Here is a 27,525-nt window from a genome sequence, read left to right as displayed (position 1 = left end):
TCAATGATAGACTTAGATGTTTATAATATCAATTTAATTGAATTGACCCATTCATATTGTTTTGATAATTTTTGGTCTGATATGCATATCAGGTGTATTAAATCCTTGTTTTGGCAATGACTAATGCCTTTTAATGAATAGGTCATAGTTCAACTTTTTATGAACGTAAATTTAGATTATATAATAAAATTACTTTTAAGTTGTACTCGAGGAGTTCGGATCACCTCCTTGTCAGTGGAGAACAACGTGCTTCCTTGAAGGTTCCCACTTCAGTGGCTCTCGTGTGGACCCCCTACTATGTGGTTCAAAAGCATTAAGGAAGTATATTGTCCTCCTCGACAGGTAGCTGAGCGAGAGTCATAGTGGAGGCGCACATAAGTTGGTTTAAGGATGTAAATCAATAGTCAAAAATCCAAATTTGATTTGTATTCGTATCCATATAAGAGCATCCAAATTTTTATTTGTTGGAAGCTGAGGTTCATCTGGGCCAGCTTGCGCGCACCTTGATTACATTCTCGGGGGGGGAGACGTTGTCTGTAAGGATTGAACCCATAACCTCTCCACTGAGAAGTATGTATCTCTACCACTCTACCAATCCTGCATTAGCAAAGAACATCCGAATTTGATTATTTCAATATTAATTCGGATGATCTGATTAATAATCAAATTCGAATTAGGATATTCCAATTTTAAGTCGGATATTATCCGATTTGAATATATATTTGACGGATACTATCCCTATCTAACTAAAGTTTAATTTTGGGGAATATGTTATTATCCCTTCATTAATATGCATTAATAGTAACTATTTATTAAACTAACAATAAGTTTACATCCATAGGTCTAGATAAACCTCTGCTTCGAAAAAAAAAAAAAAAAAAAAAAAACCTTAGATTTTACTATCCCAATATACAATAGTGGTGGGACCCACTTGTAAATATTAAAAAAAAATGATAAAAATTTGAATGGGTCCCACCCCTTACTGGTTCAAAAGCCTCAGCTGATCGAGACCCATAGTTGTGGTGTACTAAGCTAGTCTAGATAAGCTAAAAAAAAAAAAAAATCCTTTTTATTGTTTCAAGGCATGACAATTTATTTATTTATTTATTAGAATAAAGGCATGACATTTGACAACCAGTTGAAGAAAAACTTAAAATCCATGAAAAATACATGTGACTTTTTGTTCTTTGCGTGTAATTTCACTTCCACTTTCCTCCCTTACTGGCGAGCCTGAACTTAATATCCATTAACAGGAGCAGAAGCAGTGAAGCAACCAGATCGCAGGTTATTGGATGCTTTCCAAATATTAATGGTTTGTCCTGACTAAATCCTCCTAACCCATTTCCCTATTCCTTCTCAAATCTCAATCGGGAAATCATGATAACCTCTCCGTTGATTTCTGTCTTACCCAGTAAACCAAAGCCTTCAAACGATTATCTCAGGTGTTGGGAAGTCGATGACTTTAGTATCGTTTGGTCTTACAGATTACAGAAGGTGTGGGATTGGCCTCTTTCCGTTCTCTCAATGGCAGTTGGTACCTTCCTCCTAGTCACCAATATAAAATTTTTCACATATCGAGACTCGATCAATTTCCACAGAGCGTCATCCATGAAGTCATCTTAGCTCTTCATATTCGGTTTCCATTTCTTCGAGGACAAGGCAATATGAGTTCACACCTCCCCATATGGGTCGTTACCAGATAACTAAATGATGTGTTGTGTATCGAGTTAAAACTGCAGGGTTCCTCAGAAATTTTGGAGCTCAGCTGTTTCGGTGCCAAGCAAGAAGGAACACAACAAGGTATCTTCTTTAATTTACCTCTCCTTCCATTTTTTCAGTCACTGATATTATTATTGTTGTCACCCAGTAGCAGAAGTTGCAAACCCTTCCGAGTATTTTGTAGAGTTCCTTTTGCATCCCAAGCTTAATCAAATTCAATTACAATCCAATCCCGTAATGGTTGTATGGGGTTTGATCCTACATCATTTTCCTAAGGGAGATGAAGTGGGTTGATATAGGCCTAATTCCTTTACCCTGCAAACCAGTTTTTAGTAGGTGTAGAAGGAAACAATTCAAATATTGATTTGAATCTTATCAAATCTTCTCTACCAGCTAAATTGCATCTGCTAAAATTGTGGAAGGCTAGCCAACATGATAACAGGAAATAATTCAAATATTGATTTGAACTCAAATTATATATATAATGAAATCTAATTGAGGAGAGTCAACCTATCAACTAATTCCGACCAAGGATAAATAACTTTGTGCTATGCACTTTTTTGTCTTTAATGGAGATGTTCATTTCCATTTAATTTTCCTACTTTCCTCTGCAACCAACTTGGTTAGTTTCAAATTATAGCTCAAAGAATCAGAACATTCTCTGCAACCAACTCTTCCTTGGTTTTTTTTTTGAAAAATAAGCTAAATTGTACATTCATTTTTAATTTTTATTAACTATTCTCCACCATCATGTTTGTATTTCAATACTTTTCAGGTCTGAGGATCTGAAGGAGGTTAGGTAGGGTGTCATTAGTTTAAGTCTTGCTTCACCACCTGCTTTGATTTGATTCTATAGATTTCCATAGAAGAAAATTTCTGTCTTCTGGTATTTTATTTATTTATTTATTTTTTGGTAAGTGTCTTCTGGTATTCTTGTGTGCTTCGATTATGAACTATATTTATGTTAATTTATACTTTGACAGATCATTCATTTTACAGAAATGTCTTATTTTTCTCAATGGGGGTTGCTTTTATTGGCAATATTTCTCTTGGCTTTTTCGGTGCAAGCTACTGAAGATGTAGTGAAAACTGCTGTCTTCTTATCTCCAAAGTTTGTGCTTGGACCAGGACAAGTGGAGAATAAGATTTACTATAATATTGACTTTCCAAGAGGTCATATTGCAATTAAGGAATTTAATGGTGAAGTGGTTGATGAGATGGGAAATTCTGTGCCTCTTCATGAAACATATCTCCATCACTGGGTTGTACAAAGGTATAACGCTCCCAAAAGTTTGGAAGTCCCGGAGGGTGATAGGGAGGTTCACTCAAAGACTTTTGGACGGGGAAATGCTGGAGTATGCCAGGGGAGGGTTCTGGGGCAGGATTTTGGTATTGGATCTGAAACACGCAAAACAGAAGTGTATGTTCCAGATCCTTATGGTGTAGAGGCTGGGAATACAGCAGAAATTCCTATTGGCTTTGAGGAGAGATGGATGCTCAACATTCATGCAATTGATACACGAGGTGTGGTGGACAGAATGGGATGCACAGAATGCAGGTGTGACCTCTACAATATCACAACGGATAGGTCTGGTCGGCCTTTGCATCCAGGGTATACTGGAGGTCTAGCTTGTTGTCATGATCAAACACAGTGCAGGCTGCAAGAAGGCTTTGAGAATATTAAGAGAAGCCTCTACTTGAGATATACTGTCAAATGGGTTGACTGGCACAACACTATTGTTCCTGCTAAGATTTACATATTTGATGTTACTGATACTGGGGAAAGGCCTGTTGGTCCAAAAAGGGACAATGCTTTATATGGTTGTCAGGTATGTAGCATTTTCTGTATCTGTAGGATCTATTTTCATGAGACTGGTGAAGTTACTGACTGCAATACATCATAGCTTCTTTTTTGAAAGAACAAACCATTGTATATTAGGAGTTCTAGTCGTTAGTTTTTCCTTTTTGAAAGAACAAACCATTGTATATTAGGAGTTCTAGTCGTTAGTTTTTATCTGATCACATATCTCTGCTGCAAGTTTGAGGCTTTTGTGTTATGCTCAAACATGGTTTGTGGTTTGGAAATCTAACTGTAAAAAAAACTTCCATCTGTATGTGATGTGGATAATCCAAGTAGCTGTGTTGCACCATATCTGATACCAAGTGGTATGAATTTAATAGGATTTTGGCTTATTTTCCCTTCAATGGTTTCTCATCCTCATGACTGCTGAGTGGGTTCTCACATGGTATAGACAAGCTTTTTTAGCAGTATCACTCAATAGTGGATAAACCTTCATCATTTGTATTTGTTGTCCTTTTGCTTTCTTGAATATTGATTGATATTTTGGATGGTTTGAGCAGATAGAGTATGATGTTGAGTCTTGTGGTGGCAATGGTTTGGAAAATAATGGATGTGTACATACCAAGAAAGCGAGAATTGTCATCCCTGATGGGGGTGAGATGATCTATGGTGTTGCCCACCAACATGCTGGGGGACTTGGTTCGACTTTATATGGCCAGGTGATGACATGATCTTCTGTTCTGTAATTAGAGTCCAGAGACCATTTTCTATATCTGTCTTTATCTTCTTCTTTAATTATATCTGTAGATGAAAATGTCTTTCTCTTTCCTTCCCTTTTTCATTTGTAGATGTAAGATGAGAGGTATGCTCAAACTACTCCTTACTTGCATTTCTTTCAATCAGTATGATGAATATGATGTATATCTTTACTAGGCAATCTGGTAGATTTACCTATATCACCAGAGGACTAGAGTTCTTCACAAGGCCTGGAAAAAAGACAAAAGGATTTAATGATTGGGGATTCTTTTTTCTCTTATCTTTCTCATGAGATCAACCCTCACCCTCAGAAACCTGCATAAAGAAAATCTGGCAGAAACAACTTCCTTGTAGATCATTATTTCCTTAGTAAATCAGCCAAAAGCATATTAGATCCCATAAGCACCAAATGCAAGAGAGAGACAGAAGATTCAAAACTAGAAATTGAAATTCAGAATTGACAATAAAACAGGAGTGAAATTCGTAAGCTGCTTTGTTGCAAATTATATCATATTTTTTGTAGCTGGCTTGTTTCATATTCATATTTGCAAAGATCTATTGGATGGAAGAGCTGCAATCAAACCCCGATGTTTTAATTTGTCTATTAAGTAATTTTCTCTTCCTTGTTTAATGCATTTCATTATTTCTAAGAAATTTTGTTAGGTTGATAAATGGAACAGTTTACTTTTTTTCTGAATTAAGTAATCTGAAAATCTTTACATACTAATACAAAATTTCCTTTCACTGGTCTATGTCAAATGGAGCAGGATGGTCGAGTTTTATGTTCTTCTTTACCAATTTATGGAGAAGGGCAGGAACCAGGCAACGAGGCTGGTTATGTTGTGGGAATGACCACCTGCTATCCCCAACCAGGCACAGTTAAGGTATCCGAAAAGGAGACTTTGATTTTGGAATCCAACTACAACAGCACCCAGAAGCATATAGGTGTGATGGGCCTCTTCTACATTATGGTTGTAGACTCACCACCAATGCACTTACCTCCAGTACAAACTTCTGTTTATGTAAGATTCTTGTCTTCTTCTCCAGTTTATTTATATGATGAACATCATTCTTCTCTCTCACCTCACTACACAACCACAAACTCTTCCTCAGCCTGAAATTGATCATTGATGATGGGTTCAGAACTGGGTAGATAAGGTGGGCTCTGAGAAGCCTGAGAAATGGTTTAAAGGGTTATGCAGTTAGACTTGTGATGTGAAATGGTTTGGAAGGATGTGAGTTTGTCTCTCAATGTTCACAGTACCTCCCATTAACCTCATCATTCATAGGACATAGGTTCTGTTCTGATTGATCATTTTGCTTGGATTTGTCCGTGCAGTGCCGATGGGGACTGATTTTCACTGGAGTGGCTGTCACTACTATCGTCGGTGTTGGTTATGTTGCATATCTTCGAAAGAACCAAAGAGAAAGCGGTTACCAGCCCGTGGTGACACACCATTAGTGGAGAAGTGTTATAGCAATAGTTCTATTATGACTGTTACAGGTTTGACGACTGCAAGGTTTCTCTGCAGATTTATTCATTATGACTGTTACAGGTTTCCCTTGACCAACTTTGGTTAATAAAATTTCAGAGAGGGAATGATCTCACTTGGGTTGTTTTCCACATATCTACAGTTTGGGGTCACCCATCCCGTTTAGGAGTGTGCTAACTCATTGAAAAATATTCGAGAGAAACTCAAGTTTTGATTAGGTGAAAGTGAGAAACTTACGAAATTTCGAGAAAACTTGGGATTTTTCGTTTAAGTTTCCACATCAAGTTTCGACAAATTTTAGGGAGTATTTTAAGGTGAAGTTTTCCATTGAAGCTAATTACAGTACAAAGAACACATTGACGCATGCATTTTGTTAAAAAAGTCAATGTGGATATGTCATTTAATGTACATAACATCAACGTAGAGTTGTTTGAGAAGTACCATATAAACTTAACTACTTAAGTACATAACATACAAAATATAACTTCTAAGTTCAAAATATTAAATACAAAGTAATTGACAATCAAAAATGAAATACAACTTAGTGCTAAGAGGAGTGTCTTGATGGATTCATCCTGTGAGCTGAGTAATATTGTGCCTGTAACATCCTTTCCTTTGACCAATGAACATAGACATCCTATGACATGTTATGCCTATGGTTGTCAAGATAATTGATAATTGTAGCTCTAAAAGTCTGGTCATCAACATGCCTAAGATAACCAATTTGAGTGAATACACAATTTGGATTGAGAAGTCCTGATAGATGGGATATTGGTTGTGGCATTTGGGGAAACATGAAAGAAACAAAAAAATCGAAAATTTGGAAAATCACAAAACTTGCGGAAAAAAGTCCTAGGTTTTTACGAAATCTTCTAGGTTTCCCTCAATTTTTTTCTCTCAAAAACCAGTTGGTTCAGCCGATTCGGGTCAGGTTTCGACCCAACCTTGAAATTTCGAGGTTTCGACGAAGTTTCGATCGAAACTTGGGGTTTTTTTCGGTCCTCAAAAGTTTCATTTCGAGATTTCAAAAAGGAGAAATTTCGGTCATCATTTCGACAGTTTTGACTAAATTTTGTACGATGGGGTTGATGGCAATTATTATTCCAAGAATCCTATATGGACTTCCATGGTTTTTATTTTTTATTTTTTTAATTGAATTGGGAGCTTTATATTAATTGGCTTGGGACTAGTGTAAATAGATAATCAGAATTTGCTTTGAATTTGCATCCGTATCTGTTTAGGGATATCTAAATATGTTTGGCTATTAATAGGATGTAGATATGATACCCTTTCCTAATGAATATTATCTATCGGACAAAATAATTTGATTAAGTTATCTATTTAGATTTATTTTCATATTTTTACAAACTTTTTACTTGAGATATATATGTGAATACTTTTTTTTAGATTTTTCAATAAAATAAATACCAAAGTTGCTAAATTCTTAAATTTCATACATTACCCTCAAAAATAAAATAGTAAAGATGTAAAAAAAAAAAACTTGTATTGGATCTATATTCATACTTATTTAGAAGGATCTACTTAAAAAATTAACTATCTGACTATCATTTGAATCCGTCCGAAAACCGATAAAATATTATTTGAATCCGTCTGAATGTAATAGAATCACAGTAAGAAGTTTCAGCAAATTTCCCCCGAAATCTAGCGAAATTCGCTGAGTTCGCCAAGGACCGAAATAAAAGATGGGACGAAACTGATATTGACAAAAAATTGTTGCCGAAAAATCGTCGATTCTCTAGCGAACCGGCGAAAATCGCCCGAAACTTCACGATATCTCTTTCTTTTGTTTGACAACAAATTGTTAGAGGTAAAAATCGTGGGGAGTTACAAAAAGAAACTCTGAATTGGGCGAACTGTCTGATTGCCGGAATGAGCAGATTCTGTTTCTTCCTCTCAATTCCTTTTCATGCGAGTATGTTAAGTTCTCACGGTGCTTCAATGACTTGATTTCGCTTCACCTCGCTTGCTCTTTGGTGTTCTTCAAGCCTTTCTTCAAACCTTTTAATGCGAACTCTGGCAATTTCCATGATTCCATCTTCAAGAGAGATGAAGCAGAAGTGCCGAATAGGGCGTGGGCGTGGGTTTTATGGAAACCCGTGAAAGTAGAAACTCTCTCCTTTTTTGTCTTCACATCACACATTAATCAAAGTTAAACCAGCTGTCTACCTTGTGTTTTACATCACAAATCAATGGACTTTGCTTGGGTCATGCGCATCAATGGTTAAGATTGAAATTTCGACCGAAATTTAGATCTGATGGTCCGAAATCTTGGCTTGATGCACATGACCCGAGCAATTTCGCAAATCAATAAATAACTTGATTCCACTTTTAGCATGACACATCGCGCACAAGTATTCACAAAATAATAAATGAGCGTTGCAAATGTCAGTAATAAATGATAACTTGCGGTGGAAGCCCCCAAATATTGGACATTAATAGGCGAAATCTCAGCAAGATTTCTCCAATGAAAGGCCAAATCTCATTGAGATTTTGCACCTTGAATAGGATGAGGATATGGTATTACCATATCCAATCCAGATCCGATCCTTTGCACCCCTAGTGGGGACTACTACATATACCAATAGAGGTGTTAAACCCATGACCTCTTCAGTAAGAAATACCAATCATTGTCGACTGAACCATCCTTCAATGGTAGACTTAAATGTTTTTAATATCAAATTAGTCGAATTGGCCAATTCATGTTGTTTTGATTATTTTTAGTATGATATGCATCAGGTGATATCTGATAACATACTAAATCCTTGTTTTGGCAATGACTAATGCCTTTTAATGAATAGATCATGGTTCAACTTTCTCTGAAGGTATATTAAATGATATAAAAAAATTACCTTGAAGAGTAAGAAGTAAATGGATAACAAATGTACATTCCAGAGCTGATTTCAGTTATTCATTTATAGCCCTAACCCTAATTTATCCACAGTTTATTGGTTAAGATCGCCATCACCTGTAGTACCGTGGTGGATTACGTCCTTGCATGATTATTCTCTATCAATTCCAATAGCAAATGACTAAATCTTTTCTCCCAATCTCTCCTCTCATAGTTAAGACAAGAAACAAAGATTTCAAAGGTTCAAGAGTGGAATCAGATATGAACCGGGTTAATAATTCTGACTTTAAGATAAAAGTGATAATTCTACAAATATCATGAACAGCAAAAGAAACCCTAAGCAAAAGCTAGGAACAATTTTTTGTAGAATCCAACAATAAGAAGTAATGAATGAAACATATTAAGGGATCCAGGTTTTCTTCAACCTATGACAGAATTGCCAAACCAGAAGTAACTTCACTATGAATCTCTTGAAGGGGACTTGAGGGCTTGGCTTGCGATTCGCCCTTCTGTTTTTATGGTTTCCTTTCTGTGTAGTCACCATATCTGATCAAACTACAGCTCCAACTCCTCGAACAAATCAACTCATATTTCAATTAGCTCGATTCTCTCAAAATTGTTAGATTACAATCATATAAATAAAAGAAATTGTACAGAAAAAGGGAAACAAGAAGTAAATACAAACAAGGAATCTTCCTAACTCTCTCCCCAATATAGAACTAGATGTAAATTTCCCCTAAGAACTTAAAAATTCCTACAACCCCTTCTTAGACCAAAGTCCCAGGTTGGGTTCAGTTTTGCTTCAGTCTTGGTTCCAGATCAAATCATGCAAGTCGAGCCACTGCACTATAAGGTAAAGAAATTTTGAAACTTCAACATGGTACCACTATATCATTAAGTTTTGTAAGAAAAAATGGTTCTTTCTCCCGAATCCCACCATTTTCTTCACAAATCCTCTCAAGATCCTGCCAAAGACAACAGAAATGTAACCAAAACAAATATAGTATTAAAAGACATTAGTGATAATGATATGAAAAAGTCAATGCTGAAGTTTCGAAAACTTAAAATGGATGAAGAATCTATAAATTGATAAACAAGACGGTGCATGGATGAAGTTTTCGAGGTAGTGTTCACAGTATGACATTAGGCCCTTGTCAATGATTAGGCATTGTCTTTTTTCACATGAAACAGCAAAGTAATATGCAAATGAATCACATTGCGGCAGAGTTTCTCTAACAAATAAAAGGTGAGAGAAATGTGTTCTATTATTCTATTTCATGTTTCTTGCTTCTTCTTTTTTGTTGGATGAGTAAAGAACGTAGAAAGCTAAGCGAGATGAGAGTTCAAAACTTTTACAAATATTGGCTATGCTTATGGAAACAGTATCTAGAAGCAGCTCCTTACCTTTCCTGTCAAGTTTTCAAACTCTAGCAATTCCTCCACAATATTTTCAAGCACTATACGGTTTTTCTGAAGCAACTCGTTTGCTTTGTCATATGCTAAATTGTACAACTGCTTAAACAAAGCAACAACTGAAAATTGATTAAACACCTATACAAAGCCAAAATTCCAGGAAGTGGATATATACAGAGAAATGGTGATTACGTTTGTCGTTCCATGAATGAACATGCAAGACACCTAAGTTAAGGATAGAGCAACCATGCACCAGAGCAACCCCCCCACAACCCAAAAAAAAGAAAGAAAGAAAGAAAGAAGAGAAGCAGCAGCACGACATACCTTCTCAACTTTGGCAGCCATTTCATATTCATGGTTGTTACCCATACTTAAGGCTGTAGTCTGCATAAATAAGAAGTAAAATTTGATGAAGAAATTTACAAATGTATTAGTAAAGAACTATGGGAGGAAAGAAATAAAAAAGCTGAAAATATAATGAAAAAGCTTATGACTTCAACAGCATGGTCTAACATTGAAAAGTGTATACTTGAACTGAGAGCTGAAAGCCATTTTTAAGTAACGGGGAAGCTCCCTAAAATTTACCTTCAAACAGCAATTAGCTGACGCATAGAAATAGCCTTATCTGGCTGGTTCTTAATCACGTTGAAAAAGATGGTTAACTAGTCAAACATTCCCTCCCACACACTCCCCCAACCCCCCTTCCCCTACCGCAAACCCCCCCCCCCCCCAACCCAAAAAAAATAGAAAAAAGAAAAGAAAAGAAAAGAAAAGAAATTCTTCCCATGTTATACTCATTCATGAAGAATGATTTACCCCAACTATCACCTCTAATATACGCTTGCCTAATTTTCTTATCCTATTTTAGCCTGCATAGGGACTATTAACCATAGGTTGAACAGTTCCTCATGCATATGGTATTTTGTTGAATGGATTTTTTTCTTGTTACATCGCATGGCTTTGGAGTCTGCATACCTAATAAAACCATAATCTACAGCCATTGCAGTAGGACTAGATCGGGGTGTCCTTTTGAAGTATGAGATCAAGGGAAAGCCACAAGTGCAGCAAAAACCACTACCTCATCCAAAGTCAGCGATTAGGCCATATTATTTGGTGCCAAATTTATAACACTGAAAGAAGCTAGAAGATGTAACAATGTCTCAGATGACTCGTCCATTTTGTGGTTTCTCAACTCTCTTGCTCAAAATACTCTAGTGCGTATAATTTTCATTTTTATTTTTTACTGTCCTGTACAAATTTTATTCCTCCTAATGTAACTTTTTATCACTCTCACCAAGAAAACAGTACCCAGTTTGGAATTACAAGCTGAAGAAATCGGATCTAAGTTAGTTCATCGAGTCCAGCCAGGGTAGCAGGGTCGTTTAAGAAATATTTGCAGTACTTTTGTTAAATCAGAAAATAATTCTAGATGGGATCCACATGAACTGGTAGGCGGTAGGTCATAGTATGGAAAGATAAGTAGCTTTTAAGTTAAAGAGTTTGGGTCGGCCTAGGACACACTAAAGCTGGTGGCAGGTTAGATAGGTTAGTTATTCATAAGTAGAGTTGATAGAGAGTCCTCATGAGATATGGAAGTCAAGATAAAGTCCATAAATTTTTACCAACACCACCACCCTGGGAGGGACCCGGGCGAACAGATTGATTTGAATAAAGTTGCTGCTTCTGTGCATGTCGGTTTGACCAGCTGCACCAGTTGGACATCCTCCTTCCTTCTGTTCCAGTCATGTCTGCAGCAATGAGATCTCTCCATTATTACTTCATTGTATTCTTAGTCTTTTTCTTTTCCTCTTGATTCCCTTATATTTTCTCTCTTTTTCCTCGCCCCCCCCCAAAAAAAAAAAGAAAGAAAAAAAAGAATTCTGTTCTTCATTACAAATTCATATTTCATGAGTCTTGACTGTTTTTTGGTTGGTTGTTGCTTCTGAAATTCAGGTCTACTAGGGATTCTGTACGAGTCATTTAATCACTTCCTTAGATCTGATCGATCTGATCCAATATATTCATCAGAAAGAACACCTGATTCAATAATATGGGCTTTCTTCTACTTCTTCTGCTACTTTCCCCCCTTATTTATCTTAGCTTGACTCCTGAGCTGGCAAGTTATCGTCTATATTCTGATATTTAATTTCCAAGATTTTAGTATTGTTCAACCAGAATATCTAGTTGCTCTTCTCCCTATTTTTTGTGAGTTGTCTGAATCTCTTTATATTGCGTGACTTTGGTCCTATTGGTTTCTAAAAGATCACAGGCAAATAATGTGCTTCCAGCACACAGTTGCTTCTAGATTCTTTCCAAGACTCAGCATCACATATTATAAGACAAAGTTTACAAAAAAGAATGACATACAATTAGTGAACTCTTATTGAGATCTTTCCTCTACAATGTGAACCATTCATCTCCCCAGGTAATTATAATTAAAAACGACCAAGGTGCCTGCCTAGGCAACCAAGCTGCCTGGATGCCAAGGCCATCACCTAAGAAATGCTGCAACACCTTAACAATGACAGTCACACAATATATTCACCCTAAAGTTACGGGAAGAGCTTCTCTATTTCAGCATTTGTTTGTGGGATTTAAAGAATGGAAAATACCGCATTGCTACAAAAGTAAATTGTACGACTATCATCAGGCCCCCATCCATATTGAATCACCATTCGTGTAGATATCTGTTGCAAATAGTAACCATTTGTCATGAGTAGGAGCCATATTTTAAGTGTTAAGTGATGGTGACAAAATATTACAATATATATAGGAAGCAAAAAATTCATTTAAAAAACAAAAATCTACCTCCTGGGCCTGCTTGAGTTCTGAAGATGAAAGAAAATTCTCCTCCCCGAAAGGAAGTAACAATTTCGCTGCAATATATGAGCCAAAGCAAAACACCAGTTTTTTCTCAAGGTATGATCTTGTTTCAACATTTCCAGTAATGGGGCCTTCATTCTTGGCCTTTGTAATCTTTGTGCATCCAATACCCTGCAAGAAACTTCGAACATTTTAATCAGTGCTCCTCCTTTCTCCTAGCTTCTAATTATCCAGTGAAATCAAAGTAGTATAATAAGCTTCGGGATTTTAGCCTTTTAGGTCAGTATTTAGCACAGAGAGCAATGCGTCTGTGGGGAGATGGAGGGTTTCTTTTTACTGAGACACACCACCTACAATTGCAGAGCCAGCAAATTTTCCACTTTTCACTCTTCTTACCATTGAAAGGTTAGGAATAAGGGGATGAGAGAGGTCAAGACTTTCAATTTTGAAATACGTAGGATTATAGTTTATGGACGGTGTACCAATTTAAGAACTTGAGAAACTGGGACCAAAGATGAAGGAAGAGAAGAATAAAGGAGATAAAGAGCAGGACAACAGTTTGAATAGTTCTACCACCAACCCCACGTCTTATTTATAATTCTAAGATTACAATTATAACAGAAACCAAACTCTTTGGCTGACACTAATTCAAACCATAATAGAAAATATATTCCTAGATATAATTCAAAGGTCTGACTTTACAAATGTACCCAGAACAAATCACCTCATGGTGTAAGGTAGACACCCTTTTACAGTTTACTGTTTATACTAGGTGCAATCCTGGCAAGTTTCCAAAGGACATACAGTTGGCATCATATAGTGCTCTTCCAGGCAAAATGACACATGCCTGAATAGACACGTGGAAGGTGCTTTTCCTCTGCTTCTATGCCTACATCGCCCGTGCCTGCACAATGGAGAAGTGTGCACTACAGTACTGAAGCAGCAAGGACATACATCAGAATGCACAAATAACTAGATGAGACTAAAAGAAACCAGTGCTGTTCTGCTAGGACTCAAATAACACCAAGTTGTGTTCCCAGGTCCACTCTAATGTAACCCATGATTACCGGGCCAAGTGTAGGATCTTTTCAAAGACCAGCAGGTCATTATGGGGCTGGAATCTTTCGGTTCAGGTCTAGATCTGAATGGACAGCAACTAGGATACTGAATCTTGCTATAAACTCTGAGAAGAAGGTCTGAATTGAATTTAAGAACTTGGGGCTCTGCTTGGTGATGTCTAGAAGTAAGTTCAGGCCTTGAGAATGGTTTGTCCAGACCTGAATTCAAGTCCTATTGTTGAAACACTTAGCAGTACCTCTGTCCGGAAGGTCTGGAGTTGGTGTAGAAGCCTCAGGAAGGTCTGATTAGGTCTGAATTGATAATCCCTGGCCTTGATTTGAGTCTGCCCTCATTGTTTCTCTAACTTCAGATTGGATCCTATAAGGTTTAGGTCTTATTTAAGGAGTCCTAGTTGGAGTAGGACTCCCAAGTGGTTGGTTTAGGGAAGGATTGAGCCAGGAAGGTGTAATAGGGTTTAGGAGATGTGGATCCTAAAAGGGCTTAGAGATCTAATGATTGGATCAGGAGTTGTTGGAGATTTAGGGTTTAGTGATGGCTCAAGGAAGATCAATCAGGCTTTTTTTAGAAATCCTAATGGAGAGGGTTTTAAGGAAATTTAAGAGTAGATGGATGGTCAGGGAAGGTGTGTGACTGAAACTAGGGTAAATAGAAGGTGGATTGGGTGAGGGATGATAGAATTATGAGAGTTTTCGTGGAACTAGGATTAGGTTAGACTAGGGTTTGGGTTGGTCCGATTGGGTAGAACCTGGAGGGAAGGTCACTACAGTTAGGGGAATGATGTTCCTAAAGTTTGGGACAAATCTAATGGTTAGATTTCCATAGATCTGACCTTGAGTTTCAGGTCTAAGAAAAAGTCCAAAAATTGCAGAAAAAAATTCCCAAAAAATAGGAAAAAGGGTGATAAGAGCATTATGTTATGGTTTTAGGGTTTGAGTGGGTGGCTAAGGGCAGGGAAGGATGGGCAGGGGTTGGAAATGTCTGTATGATGCAGAATTGGCAGCATATACAAGGAAGAGAAAAGCCCAATGGTCAAGCCCATCAAAGCCTAAAGATATGATCCAAAACAACCCATGGCTTGCATGGGCTAGGACTATTGTAGTGGGTTAAAATGAGCCCATGGTTTCATGGGCTTGGATTACTTTAGTGGGAGAAGACTAGCCCACATGTTTTGAACTAAGCCCAAGTCTAGCTTTGAAAAGTCAATAAAAGGAGCTAGTAGTGGGGTGTAGTGGGTGGATGTTTCCATTATTGTTTTGACTAGTGGTGTTGTGTAGTTGAGTTATTAATAAGTAGGTGGTGTTAGCTAGTGGTTGGATGTTACCATTAGTGTTTATGTCTCTTTAGAATGCTATATAAAGAGACTTATGTAAGAGGTGAAAACACAACTGATGAATTGAAATCAAATTGCTTGCTAGCATTCCTCCTCTTTGGAGAACCCTTGTGTTTGATCAAGGTAGGTTGGTGTTCGATCCAATCGATCCACCTTGCAGTGTGAAGCCCAGGTGTTAAGACTCCTTGTGTTTGATCAAGGAAGGTTGGTGTTTGATCCAATCGATCCACCTTGCGGTGTGAAGCCCGGGTGTTACATGTTACATTGTTATTTGTCACTTTCTTCATTATAGTCCTCCCCCTATTTGAAGATCTATTCAGCACGTTATAATACCATTCTAATTTCAGCCCTCTTTCCCATCTAAACTCTGTTTCACTTTAAGTCCATCAAATTTGCAATTGTCTCCCTGTGAAAAGGTCCTATTTGGGTACTGTTTTGATCAATCAAATTCGGTATCTACATTACTGTACTTGTAGTCTTGTAGAAGGTGTTCCTTGAAGAAGTTGCAGAAATTCAGAAGCTTCAATGGCTGCTGCAGGGATGAAGATGAAGTAGGTGATGGAGTTAAAATTCCAGAACTTAAACACTCTTCAGCCCAGGCTGCAGGGTTTCTTCCCCATGACCCAAGCCTCTGATTTTCTTAAGCTCTGAACTGTTTTTATTACTAACTCAATGGGCTATTTATAGCTTTACAACCTAAGCAATTTGACTAGGACTCAAACTGGGAAATCTAATCCATAAAGGATTCCCTTTACAAAAAAGGACTCAACTAATTAAGGACTCTCAAAAGAAACCCTAACTGGACTGTTACATAAGACATCTTGAAGGAATCAAACTACCAACTCTGAGGAGGAGTCCTACTTGAAAATTGGATCCAACTCAGACTCTTACGTAGATTGAGTCTGACAGCCTGTATCATTACTCACAAAATACTAATCCAATTAGAAAAATAAAGATAGATCTATGACCCTTGGATCGAGTGGGTTCCAATCAGACCCCTTTTGAGTCCCAAAAGGGTTGCAAAAATGACCAAAATTCCCCTGTCAGCTTTGGAGTGGACCTTTTGGGTCTGGGTTTTTTGAGCCCAATTATAGGGAGCCCCAACCCCGGTTACAACTTACAACACTCAGATATTGAATGTTTAAGATTCATAAATGATTCAACCATGGTTGTCAGATGTCTAGGCAACCCTATGCGTTGGATGAGCGGGAAAAAACTACAGAAATAAAAGAAGAAAACCAAGGTGGCCTTCCAGCTGCATGTGCGTGGACGCTTACTGCAAAACCTTGACAAATATGCATTCAACTATAAGGACTGACTTCATGCTTTTTACCCTTTTTTTTAACATTTATTCTTTTATTTCATACATCGGTTGATCTTGCATTCATCACCTGTAAACATCCACAAATCAACAGAAGAAAATGCAAGCGGTACATAAAACGTTTTCTTTCTCCAGCAAAAGAAACTGAACATAATAATCCTAAGGTAATTTTACCAAGAATAAATAAATAATCCTAAGGTAATACTGTTGATTAGATAGTGACAAACTAACCATGGGAAGTCAGTCATCAGAATGGTAGTTTGTTGGATTCTATTAGGAGTCTAATAAGAGTTTGTATAGGATTTAAATTAGAGTTTGCATTCATGTAAACTTCTATTCCTTGTAATAGTCTACTTTCCACTTAATTATAAATAGAGGGCTTGAGATCATTGATCAATAAGCCATTCACTACAATCGTTTCCTTCAACATGGCATCAGAGCCTAAATTCGATTAGGATCTTTTTCTTCTCTTTCCTTTTTTTTCTCTGCACTATCTTTTTTCGTTCTTCAGTTACTATTGCAAATTCGATTGGGTTTTTTTTTCTTCTCTTTCTTCACACACTATCTTTTCTGTTGCAAGAAGACCACAGAAAAAAAAAAAAAAATAAACGAAGAAGAGAAGAACCATCACCGCTGGTTCTAACCCATCGACCTTCTTTTCTTTCTTCTTTTCTAGCAGTTCCGTCCTTTTTTTCTCTCTTTGTTCTTTGTTCCGCTGCACTACATAGGTTTGATTAGGGAAGGCCAAGAAAGAAAAAAAAAAAGGGGAAAGAAGAAGAAGAAGAACCGGTTCGCAGACTGCTTCTTGCTGCTTCCTACTGTTTCGCTGCTTCTTGCTGCTTTTTTTGATTAGAAGAGAAATCACAACGCAGCTGCTGCCTCCTGCTCTTGCAACACTACCGTTGTGATTAGGAAAGAAAGAGCAGAATACCAACAGCATTTTTTGACCCATCGATTGTTTGGTTTTTTTCTGAATCACAGAAAAAAAGGGAAAGAAGAAGAAAAGAAAGAGAAGAAGAGAAGCCACCATCGCCTTCACCTTTGCTTCTGATTCTGATCATAGCCTCTACCATCGAACCAGGTAACCCTTTCTAAATCCCGTCTCCCTTGTTAAGCTGGCCCTTTTAAAAACCCATTGAGCCATAATTTGTTCCCTAATTCTCTTTGGCCGAACCAGATTTGTTTTTTTTCCAAATTCCCAAACCAAATTTAGACCATATTTTAAACCAAATTTACCAAACCAAATCATTACATATTTGGCTGAACCATATTATTATTATTTTTTTTCTAATCTACTATTCTGTTAGAGAGAGAGAGAGAGAAAAAAAAAAAAAGAAGAAGGGAAAAAGGAGATTTGATCATATCATTGTTTGGCTATTGCATTCTGCGACGTTTTAGTTTTTTTTCAAAAGGTGAAGACTGAAGAACTGCAGACAATTTTTTCAACATGGCCACTATCGATTGTACTACTGCTCCCACTGGATCCGAATATTTTCCCACTATTCATTCTCTTTCGGTAAGATTTGACGGCACAAATTACTTGATCTGGTCTCGATCTGCTTACCTGACTATTGCTGGAAGAGGACTAGTTAGATACATTATGGGCACCACTATCAAACCCACTACCGCAGGTGTTTTACAGGATAAATGGATATCAAATGACTTTCTTATTATGTCATTCCTTTTGAATTCCATGCATCCAAATCTTGCCCGGGGTTACCTATTACTTAATATTGCAGCCCAAATCTGGAAGGCTACTACTGAAACATATGGACAATTGGGGAATGATGCACATGTTTATGAGCTACGAAAGAAGCTTCATGAGACTACCCAAAAGGAACTAACTGTGGCCCACTATTATGCTGAGTTGCGATCTCTTTGGCAAGAGTTGAATCATTATGGGGATTATCACCCCACTAATCCAGATGATGTGGCGACATATAAAAAGTACATTGATAAGATTCGAGTATATGACTTCTTGGCAGGTTTGAACGTGGAGTACGATCAGATTAGAGTGCAAGTCTTAAGTCGTTCTCCCTTTCCTACACTAGAACAGTCTTATGCTCTTGTTCAGTGTAAGGAATGTCGTCGATTAGTCATGCTTTATACTCCTATTATGGAGAAATCAGCTTTACAGTCTGTTCACACTAAAACTGATCCGGCTAAGGAGATTGTCAAGTGTGAGCACTGTCACAAACCATATCATACCAAGGAAAATTGTTGGAAACTACATGGGAAGCCTGCTGATTTTGAGCAAAAACGAGCACAAAGAAAGAGAAAACCACAGTCAAATCTTTCTGAGACAGTTTCCACCACACCCTCTACAGCCGTTGGTTTTTCACAGGAGGAGTTCGCTACTCTGCGACGTATTCTGCAGTCTTCTATTGCTGGTACAGCCTCGACCACTGCTTCCTCTACTACCCCTACCAACTCCTACCTAGCTACTTCAGGATCTGGGGAAGGAGATTGGACGTGGTAAATGGACTTTATTTGCTCGAGCCGATTGGAGGATCTACTTCTGCTTTGACTACATCTTCTAATCTAGTCCATTAGGTAATATCAGACCTTCATCAGTGGCACCGTAGGCTTGGTCAACCCCCTTTCAAATTTTGTCATTTCCTCTAGATTTGTTTTTTATGATACTTTCATCTTACCATTACAATTTCTTCCTTTCCAAGTTTCCCCATTGGCTTGAATTTTGTCTTAAGCCATCATCTTACCTTGGTGGACCATGGACCATATCATTTAGGGATTTCCTTTATTCTTGTTTTCCCACGTGTAAAGCTACGCGTGAGGGGGAGATTGAATCTCTATTACAATTCAATGCCTTTCATGTAGACTTCTTTATGTAGAGTTTGATCTTTGTTACCTTTGAAAGTTTGTCCCTTACCTTCGCAATCTTCTACTTTGGAGATCTAACATTGCTATAGAGCTATCTTTTTGACTGTGCAGAACTTGATCTCTGTTAACCTTGGAGATTTGCCCCTTAACTTGACATCTTCCCTTTGGAGATCTAACCTTGCAAAAGATTTGTCGTTTGACATTTGCAGAACTTGATCTCTATTACCTTTGGAGATTGTCCCCTTAAAGATCTAACATTGCTACAAATCAAAAGTTTCACTTTGGCTGTTTTACCCTAGCAATTGTTACCCCAAAAATATATTTTCCCTCAGATTTGCGCCGAAATTTAGTCTTCTCAACATTTGAAGATTCTACCTTTTTTCTTGGGCGTTCTTCCTTGGAGACATAAAGTTGTAGTAAAGATGAGGATAAAGCAAATGGAAGTCTATAAGGCAGACGTAATCTATAAGTTTGAAGATCAAATTGCAGATGTTTACCTGGACAGATGTTTTATACTCTTTTGGTCAAGTTGGACATGTGTGATATCCATGCCTCAACTTGAGGGGGAGTGTTGGATTCTATTAGGAGTCTAATAAGAGTTTGTATAGGAGTTAAATTAGAGTTTGCATTTATGTAAACTTCTATTCCTTGTAATAGTCTACTTTGCACTTAATTATAAATAGAGGGCTTGAGATCATTGATCAATAAGCCATTCACTACAATCGTTTCTTTCAACATAGTTGATCTTACAAGATACCGCTAAATGAATGAGGGTTATAATCTTTAGTATTCTACCAACTTGATGAAAAGATTGAATGCTAGTTAAGAACAAATAATAAACAAAATCTGACTAACCTCCCAAGAAAGCGGCTCAAGCCATATATTATCAACAACATCAAAGTTTGGTAGAAGAAGAGCAATGAGACCTCGACCAGCAGCCCATACAGCATGTGGGAACTTTGTCTCTCTTGTCCACTATCCAAACCACAAGCTCCAGTTATTTACATCTCTCAAAATGAAAAGGCAAGAGAACATTGAGTTGACAATGTTTGTAAGAAAAAAATTTCACACCAATTACAGTGTCCCAGATTCCTCCATACAGAGAGAGATTGAAAAACTAATGCATGACATATGACAAAAGTTTAAAATTCAACTTTCACTAAATCATTACATATGATCAAGAAACAAATTCAGCTTATGCATTAGACATGGTCAAAGTACTTCAAGATATCATGCCATGCTAAAATTTCCAGTTCATTGAAGAATGGTAACGAATATAAATTTAAACAGCTGATCACTTCCAATGCCAAGATATAAAGGACAAATAAGCTAAATTTTATATAACTTACTCTACTCACTACTAAAGGAAGTCCCAGTGACAGATAAGATGTGTCTTAACTCTCAAATGGTCCTTAAGTAATTAATTTTCATCAATGTTCATCCCCATGCCATGTCAGCATCAAAGTAAACTGATGAAAATGGATCCATATACATTTTATCCTAATGATTCTACGATATCATTGACAAAGTTAATTCGTGCCTATCAAATAAGTTGCAAAGGTTGTATTTGGTCAGCTGTTGGGAGTAATTTATGGCCTCAAGAAGTAAAAATATTTGGGTTGTGTGTGCATGTGCATTTTGAAAGCTAAAAGTTGATTCAGAAGCTCATCCAAGCTGCACTCCCTGTCTCCTCTTTCCACTATAAAGTTGATTGGAAGTAAGTCTACATCAAAGTATGCTAGCAATAATATGTTCTACGACCTACCTGGATCATTACATCATCAATTTTCATGCAAAAATTTTTACCCCGAAGAAATATATACAATAATAAGCTTCAAAAATACTGCTTACAAACAGTTCGATTTTTGTCTAAAGTTTTGTTGAGAATTGCGCAGAATCCAAGGCTGCTGCATTGGTGCACAAGCCTTGGCAGCAGCAAGGCAGCCCTCTTTCACTCCACTTTCTATTTTGATGTTTGTTTCTATTTTGGTGATAATTTCTATTTTGGACAGATTTTAGGAACTAGAAAATCAGTAAGTTTTGTCTTTAAGATGTGATTTTTTATTTCTTTTTCTAGAGGGCAATTACTTGTCTCTCAAGTTGTATTAGACCTCTTGGAAATCTATAAATATTAGCTTCTTGCAATTTCTAGGCTCTTTAGCCAGAATCGCAGGCTTGCGTGGTTCCTCTCAATTCTTCTTCTCTTTTCTTCTTCTCAGTTCTTCTGTTGCTGCACTGTTTTGGTTCATCAAGGTTTATTTCCTAACATGACATCAAAGCTTTATTGATTCAAAACAACGTAGTACCATTCCTTCTTCTGAAGTTCACATCTGTATTCAGTTTTCCTAGGTGCGCAGCCACCTAATGCTGTACCTAATGTATCATTAGATCAGGTAATTATATGAACTGATCTGTTCTGTCTATTATCCTACTTTTAAAGGTTCCAGAACATAGATCATAATTCTGCACTTTGCAGAATTTTTTCCCTATTTCTCTCTCCATTTGGCTTTGCAGAAATGCTGCATTTTGCAGAAAATTTTCTCTCCATTCGGCTGCTGTTTGCAGAATCTTTTTGCTGTTGTTTTCCTCTTCTAGTTCTGGGATATTGGTTCGAACCTCTACTCTACTGATTGCGATATCTACTACAAGTCAAAATGTCTTCAATTACTGGTGATTCGACTACAAGTATTGCTGAATCCAATGAATCACAGGTTGATCTAGTGACAGGTTAGATTACCTCCATCAAACTTGAAGGTGTCTAATTATTTGCTTTGGTTACAAGCCATTTGTGTTAAACACACACTTGCAAAAGGTAAACTTAAATTCATTGAGTCAGAACCTCCAGTTGAGATTGACAAATCCTACCCTAGTTGGACTCAAGTTGATGCAATCATCAAAATTTGGATGTGGAATAGCATGGAACTTGATATTGCAGCCAATGTTATGTTTCACAACACTGCCAAGGGAATATGGGATGATTTGCAAGAAACCTATTCCCAGGCTATAAATATGACTCGAATTTATGGTGTCTATGAAAAGTTATTTCAACTTCAACAATCTAACAAGTCTCTGCAGGATTATTACAACTCTTTTAAAGGCATGATGAAGGAAATGAATGTTTTCCAACCTCTCACAACAGACATAGAGAAACTTAAGGCACAACGAAATGAATTTTTTGTATCTAAGTTTCTTGTAGGACTAAACCTTGAACTGAAATATGTGAAATGACATCTTCTTGCTAGAGAACATGTCCCCAACCTTAGTGAAGCATACGCTAGACTCAACGAATTGCCTTGCCTAAAGGTGGTTCTTCTGGAAGTAGCTTTAAAGTAGAGAGTACTACCTTTCCTACGTTTTGTGGAAGAGGACATGGTTTAGGGGAAGTTAATCGAACCCCTGGAAACCATGGTGTTCAGCAGTTTGACAAAGCATTTAGGCTTTGCACTCAGTGTGGTAAAATTGGGCATGTGGTAGAAGCTTGTTGGGCCAAACATGAAAAAACAAAGTGGGCCAAGCAACTTGCCAATCATGTTGTATCTAATGGTGGTCTTGATACAATAGCAAACAATGATGGCGGTTTTGGATCTTCTTCTGGGGACTTGTCTAGGACTCTTCAAGATGATGTAAGCCAAATTCTTCGCCGTCTACAGAATATTGAGACAGCCGCTTCCACATCCACTGGTACTTCTGCTACCACTCTCTCTTATGCAGGTAACACAACCCTTCTCACCTCTACATTCACCTCTTGGATCATGGGTTCAGAGGTTTCTTCCCGCATGACTGGTAAGTCATCACTTTTCAGTTCTTTTTCTAAATCTATTACTAATGATTCTGTTGTTATAGCTAATGGTGCTTCCACACCTAATATAGGCTTTGGAAGAGTTTCCCCTACACCTTCCCTTACTTTGTCTTCCGTACTTCATGTTGCTAATTTTCTTTTTAATTTGTTATCTATTAGCTAGTTAACTAAAGCTTTGAATTGCTTCGCAACTTAAACTCCTAATTCTTGTGTTTTCCAAGACATCAAAATGAGGAACGATTGGTGGAGGGTGTGAAAGGAATGGTCTCTACTATTTGGACTATACTGCCCCTATTTTGGCTCTTTCCGATGATGGTGTAGATGCCCTCTAGTGGCACTGTCATTTAGGACATTTTTCCTTAGCTAGATTAAAACTATTGTTTCCTTCTTTGCAAATATGTGTCTAAGTTAAATTTTGAAGCGTGCGGGTTGGGGAAAGCATCGTCATGCCACCTATCCTCCACATCTGTCATTCATAGTGAATCTTTGTTTTCTTTAGTTCATTCAGATATTTGGGATCCTTGTAGGGTTAGTAATAGGCATGGGTTTTGGTATTTTGTTACTTTTGTGGACAATTTTACACGACTTACATGGTTGTATCTTTTAAATGATTGGACTGAGTTCTTGCATATATTTAAAAATTTTATTCATGAAATAAAGACTCAATTTTCCCTTTCAATTAAAGTTGTTAGATCTGATAATGCCTTAGAATATGTCAATTTTTGTGACTCTCTTGGAATGATTCATCAAACTAGTTGTTCATTTACTCCCCAACAAAATGGAGTGGCTGAACGCAAGAATTGCCACCTCTTGGAGGTTTGTATGTCTCTCTATTAATTCAGATGAATGTTCCTAAGAGTTACTGGTGTGATGTTGTTTTAACTGCTGTTCATTTAATTAACCAAATGCCCATAACTTAACTCTTTGACAAATCTCCGTTTTCTATTGTTCTTCCGAATAGAGAACCTTTTTAGTTCCACCCAAAATTTTTTAGATGTATTTGTTTCGTTCACATAGCACATACTGTGGATAAACTTTCCCCTAGATCTATTAAATGTATTTTCCTTGGGTACTTCAGAAAGGTTTTCGCTGTTATGATCCTATTCATTGGAAACACTTTGTAAGTGCTGATGTGACCTTTTTTCAAGGACAGCCCATATTACACTAGTTCATCTCTATTCAATGAAAACCATGTTTTGAATGATGCTCCTCCCAGTCCCTCTCTTCCTTCGATGGCAGTGGTAGTGTCCCTCTACATGTTTATCAGTGGTGACGTAAGTTAGCGGAGCGTATTGTGGATAGTACAATTCCTTTTGTTGATGCTGGCAGCTCTCCCTTAGTGGAGGTTGATGCTAGTCCTACGGAAATTTCCTCTTCGCCCTCTCCACCAATTTCAGATAACTTGCCAATTGCTTTGAGAAAAGGTACCCGTACTTGCACTGTACATTCTAACATTGTTTATCCTGTTTCTCATTTACCTCCCAAATTTCGTTGTCCTGCCCTTTCTCTATCTACTATTCGTATTCCAACTCATCATAATGAGGCCCTTCAAAACCCTAGCTGGAAAGTTGCCATGGATGTGGAATTTACGCTTTACAATCTCTTCATATATGGTCTTTAGTAGACTTGCCTCTTAGAAAAGATGTGGTCCGTTGTCAGTGGGTGTATGTTACTAAATATCATTATGATGGTCCAGTTGAACAGCTTAAGGTTTGCTTGGTAGCAAAAGGCTATACACAAGCATATGGTGTGGACTATTATAAGACTTTCTATCCTGTGGCTCGACATAATTTTGTTCGAGCGTTGATTTCTTTAGCTGTTAATTATGATTGGCCTTTGTTTCAACTTGACATAAAGAATGATTGGCCTTTGTTTCAACTTGACATAAAGAATGATTGGCCTTTGTTTCAACTTGACATAAGGAATGCCTTCTGTTGGAAGTATGATTAAGGTTTCCTAATTGGAGTAGACTCCTCTTTTAGTTATATCCTTTTATGTTTTTTCTATTATATTTGCTTTGTATTTCCTTATCCTACTCAGAGTAGGATTTACTAAAATTGTAACTATAAATACCCCATTGGGGCCAATGAATGAAAATAACATTCTGAGCAATAATTTCTTCAAATTCCAATATGGTATCAGAGCCTAATATTTGATTAGGGAAGAAGAGGGAACTAGAGAAATATTCTTTCTCTTGATTTCCCTCGCCACCGCTACCGTTGCCGATATTCTCGCCGCAGCTGCTGCTACTGATCTCTTGATTTCACTCGCTGCCGATATCGCTACTCTTTAATTCAGCATCCATCGCTTCCAACAGTTGGCAATTTTTTTCCCCATTCCATCGCCTTCCAAAGCAAAGCAAGGTTTTGTTTTCATCCTACGGAGGTGCTGTAGAATTTTTTTTTTGAAGTTGCTATTCACGTGTTTGTTTCCTTTTCGGGTATTCTGGAAATGTATATTGGGTGATTAAGTGCATGTCTAGGAAAATTTTGTTTAAGGAGTCTGGTATTTAAGCGGACCGGTTGTGTCCCTCCAGTCTTTCCTGGAAACTTTCCTAGTGTACTTTAGTTCAACAATATACCAATTGGAGGTAACCTGAGGAGATATTTTTCACGTGAATTAGTGGGAGTTATTTTGTAGTCAACAACAGTTCGTGATAGAAGCAATGACAGCTTTTTGCAAAATTGAAAAATTCCAGTAACTTCGATACAGCCCTTGTAAGTATCACCATCACTGTTGGTATCACTTCCCCATCACTTCTTTCTTCGTCAACCTCGAAACCCGACCCTGGAATTTCTTTTTTTTCCTATTGTTGATATCTCCTATCAAATTTTAAAAGACCATCATTACGATTCTCTTCCTTCAGCCATCGTGAGATTTTTTATTTCCTAACGCCATTGAGGGTCTCTATTGAACTATTTCTCCCTTCTTAAAACTAGTGACAATAGTATTTATTTCTGCTGAATCAGTGACAATACCGAGAAAAGGACAAAAAAAACTGATGTTCTAGCCTTCTAGGGGTCTATTTCATGAATTCAAATTTTCAGGGGGCTAGTTTGTGAATTCACATATTTATAGGGGTTTATTGTGAATTCCTATACATTCAGGGGTCTATTCGTGATTTCACATATTTTAAGGGGCTAATTGAAAATTCTAATATATCCCTGGGTCTATTATAATTCCTATATTTCTAGGGGTCTAATTGTGAATTTTCATATATTTAGGGGTTTGTCTATGTTTATCATATATCCAGGGGGTCCCTTTAGTAATTAAAAAAAAAAAAAAAAGTGTTAGTTGGACCTTTCAAATTTTGTCATTTTCTTTAGATTTGTTTTCATGATACTTTCATCTTACCACTACAATTTCTTCTTTTCCAAGTTTTCCCATTGGCTTGAATTTTGTCTTTAGAGAATTCTTCTAATTACATTCAAGCCATTATCTTACCTTGGTGGACCATGGACCATATCATTTAGGGATTTCCTTTGTTATTGTGTTTCCCACGTGTAAAGCTACACGTGAGGGGGAGAATGAAGATGTCTACAATTCAATGTTTACTTCAAGAGTGTTGTCTATATTTTTTAGGCCATTGTTTAAATGCCTTTCATGTAGATTTGATCTTTGTTACCTTTGAAAGTTTGTCCCTTACCTTCGCAATCTTCCACTTTGGAGATCTAACATTGCTATAGAGATAACTTTTTTGACTATGCAGAACTTGATCTTTGTTAACCCTGGAGATTTGTCCCTTACCATGACATCTTCCCTTCGGAGATCTAACCTTGCAAAAGATTTGGTGTTTGACCTCTGCAGAAATTGATCTCTATTACCTTTGGAGATTGTCACTTATTTTGACAAATTCTCCCCTAACTTTGGAGATTGTCCCTTGGCAAACTTTTCCTTTAAAGATCTAACATTGCTATAAATCAAAAGTTTCACTTTTGCTGTTGTACCCTAGCAATTGTTACCCCAAAAATATATTTTCCTTCAGATTTGCGCAGAAATTAGTTCTCAACATTTGAAGATTCTACCTTTTTTCTTAGGCGTTCTTCCTTGGAGACCTAAAGTTGCAGTAAAGATGAGGACAAAGCAAATGGAAGTCTATAAGGTAGACATAATCTATAAGCTATTAATGAAGTTTGAAGATCAAGTTGCAGATGTTTACCTGGACAGATGTTTTATACTATTTTGGTCAAGTTGGGCATGTGTGATATCCATGCCTCAACTTGATCACACATGCCCAACTTGAGGGGGAGTGTTGGAAGTATGATTAAGGTTTCCTAATT

At 37.3% G+C, this 27,525-nt stretch overlaps 2 protein-coding genes across 4 annotated transcripts in view; one reads left to right on the top strand and one right to left on the bottom strand.

The window, feature by feature from the left end:
- The first annotated feature begins 1,151 nt into the window (after positions 1–1,151).
- Positions 1,152–6,438, top strand: LOC149004036 (uncharacterized). 3 transcript variants are annotated; one of them, XM_089135597.1, is made up of 6 exons: positions 1,152–1,312; positions 1,413–1,800; positions 2,703–3,548; positions 4,081–4,239; positions 5,044–5,298; positions 5,616–6,438. In XM_089135597.1, the coding sequence occupies exons 3-6, from the start codon at positions 2,721–2,723 to the stop codon at positions 5,736–5,738; spliced, it is 1,365 nt and encodes a 454-aa protein (XP_088991723.1). In that variant the 5' UTR covers positions 1,152–1,312; positions 1,413–1,800; positions 2,703–2,720; the 3' UTR covers positions 5,739–6,438. The 3 variants fall into 3 exon arrangements, with proteins under 3 accessions (XP_088991723.1, XP_088991724.1, XP_088991722.1); XM_089135598.1 differs by having other exon boundaries at positions 1,152–1,800; positions 2,719–3,548; XM_089135596.1 differs by having other exon boundaries at positions 1,152–1,800.
- A 2,191-nt stretch (positions 6,439–8,629) lies between these two features.
- The window catches only part of EMB2458 (FtsH extracellular protease family), a 54,919-nt gene continuing 36,023 nt past the window's right edge, over positions 8,630–27,525 (bottom strand). Inside the window, exons 13-18 of the mRNA XM_089168903.1 lie at positions 20,302–20,421; positions 12,860–13,045; positions 12,664–12,738; positions 10,376–10,435; positions 10,043–10,150; positions 8,630–9,603 (exon numbers count right to left, since the gene is read on the bottom strand). Of these exons, the coding sequence (XP_089025029.1) occupies positions 9,511–9,603; positions 10,043–10,150; positions 10,376–10,435; positions 12,664–12,738; positions 12,860–13,045; positions 20,302–20,421 (642 nt within the window). The 3' untranslated portion in view covers positions 8,630–9,510. The remainder of the gene's footprint in view (positions 9,604–10,042; positions 10,151–10,375; positions 10,436–12,663; positions 12,739–12,859; positions 13,046–20,301; positions 20,422–27,525) is intronic.

This window comes from Hakea prostrata, chromosome 9 (genome assembly GCF_041222555.1).
Source record: "Hakea prostrata isolate BN-2017 chromosome 9, UWA_Hpros_2, whole genome shotgun sequence".
In the NCBI taxonomy this organism is placed as follows: domain Eukaryota; kingdom Viridiplantae; phylum Streptophyta; class Magnoliopsida; order Proteales; family Proteaceae; genus Hakea; species Hakea prostrata.
The sequence above is the reverse complement of the archived record's forward strand: the minus strand, read 5'-3'. Positions and strand labels throughout refer to the sequence as shown.

Excerpts from the sequence above, each read along its gene's own strand:
- LOC149004036 (XM_089135597.1), top strand. The coding sequence starts at position 2,721 with ATGTCTTATTTTTCTCAATGGGGGTTGCTTTTATTGGCAATATTTCTC. Across the intron at positions 4,240-5,043 it reads GTTCGACTTTATATGGCCAG|GATGGTCGAGTTTTATGTTC; the intron begins GTGATGACATGA and ends CAAATGGAGCAG. Across the intron at positions 5,299-5,615 it reads CAGTACAAACTTCTGTTTAT|TGCCGATGGGGACTGATTTT; the intron begins GTAAGATTCTTG and ends TTGTCCGTGCAG.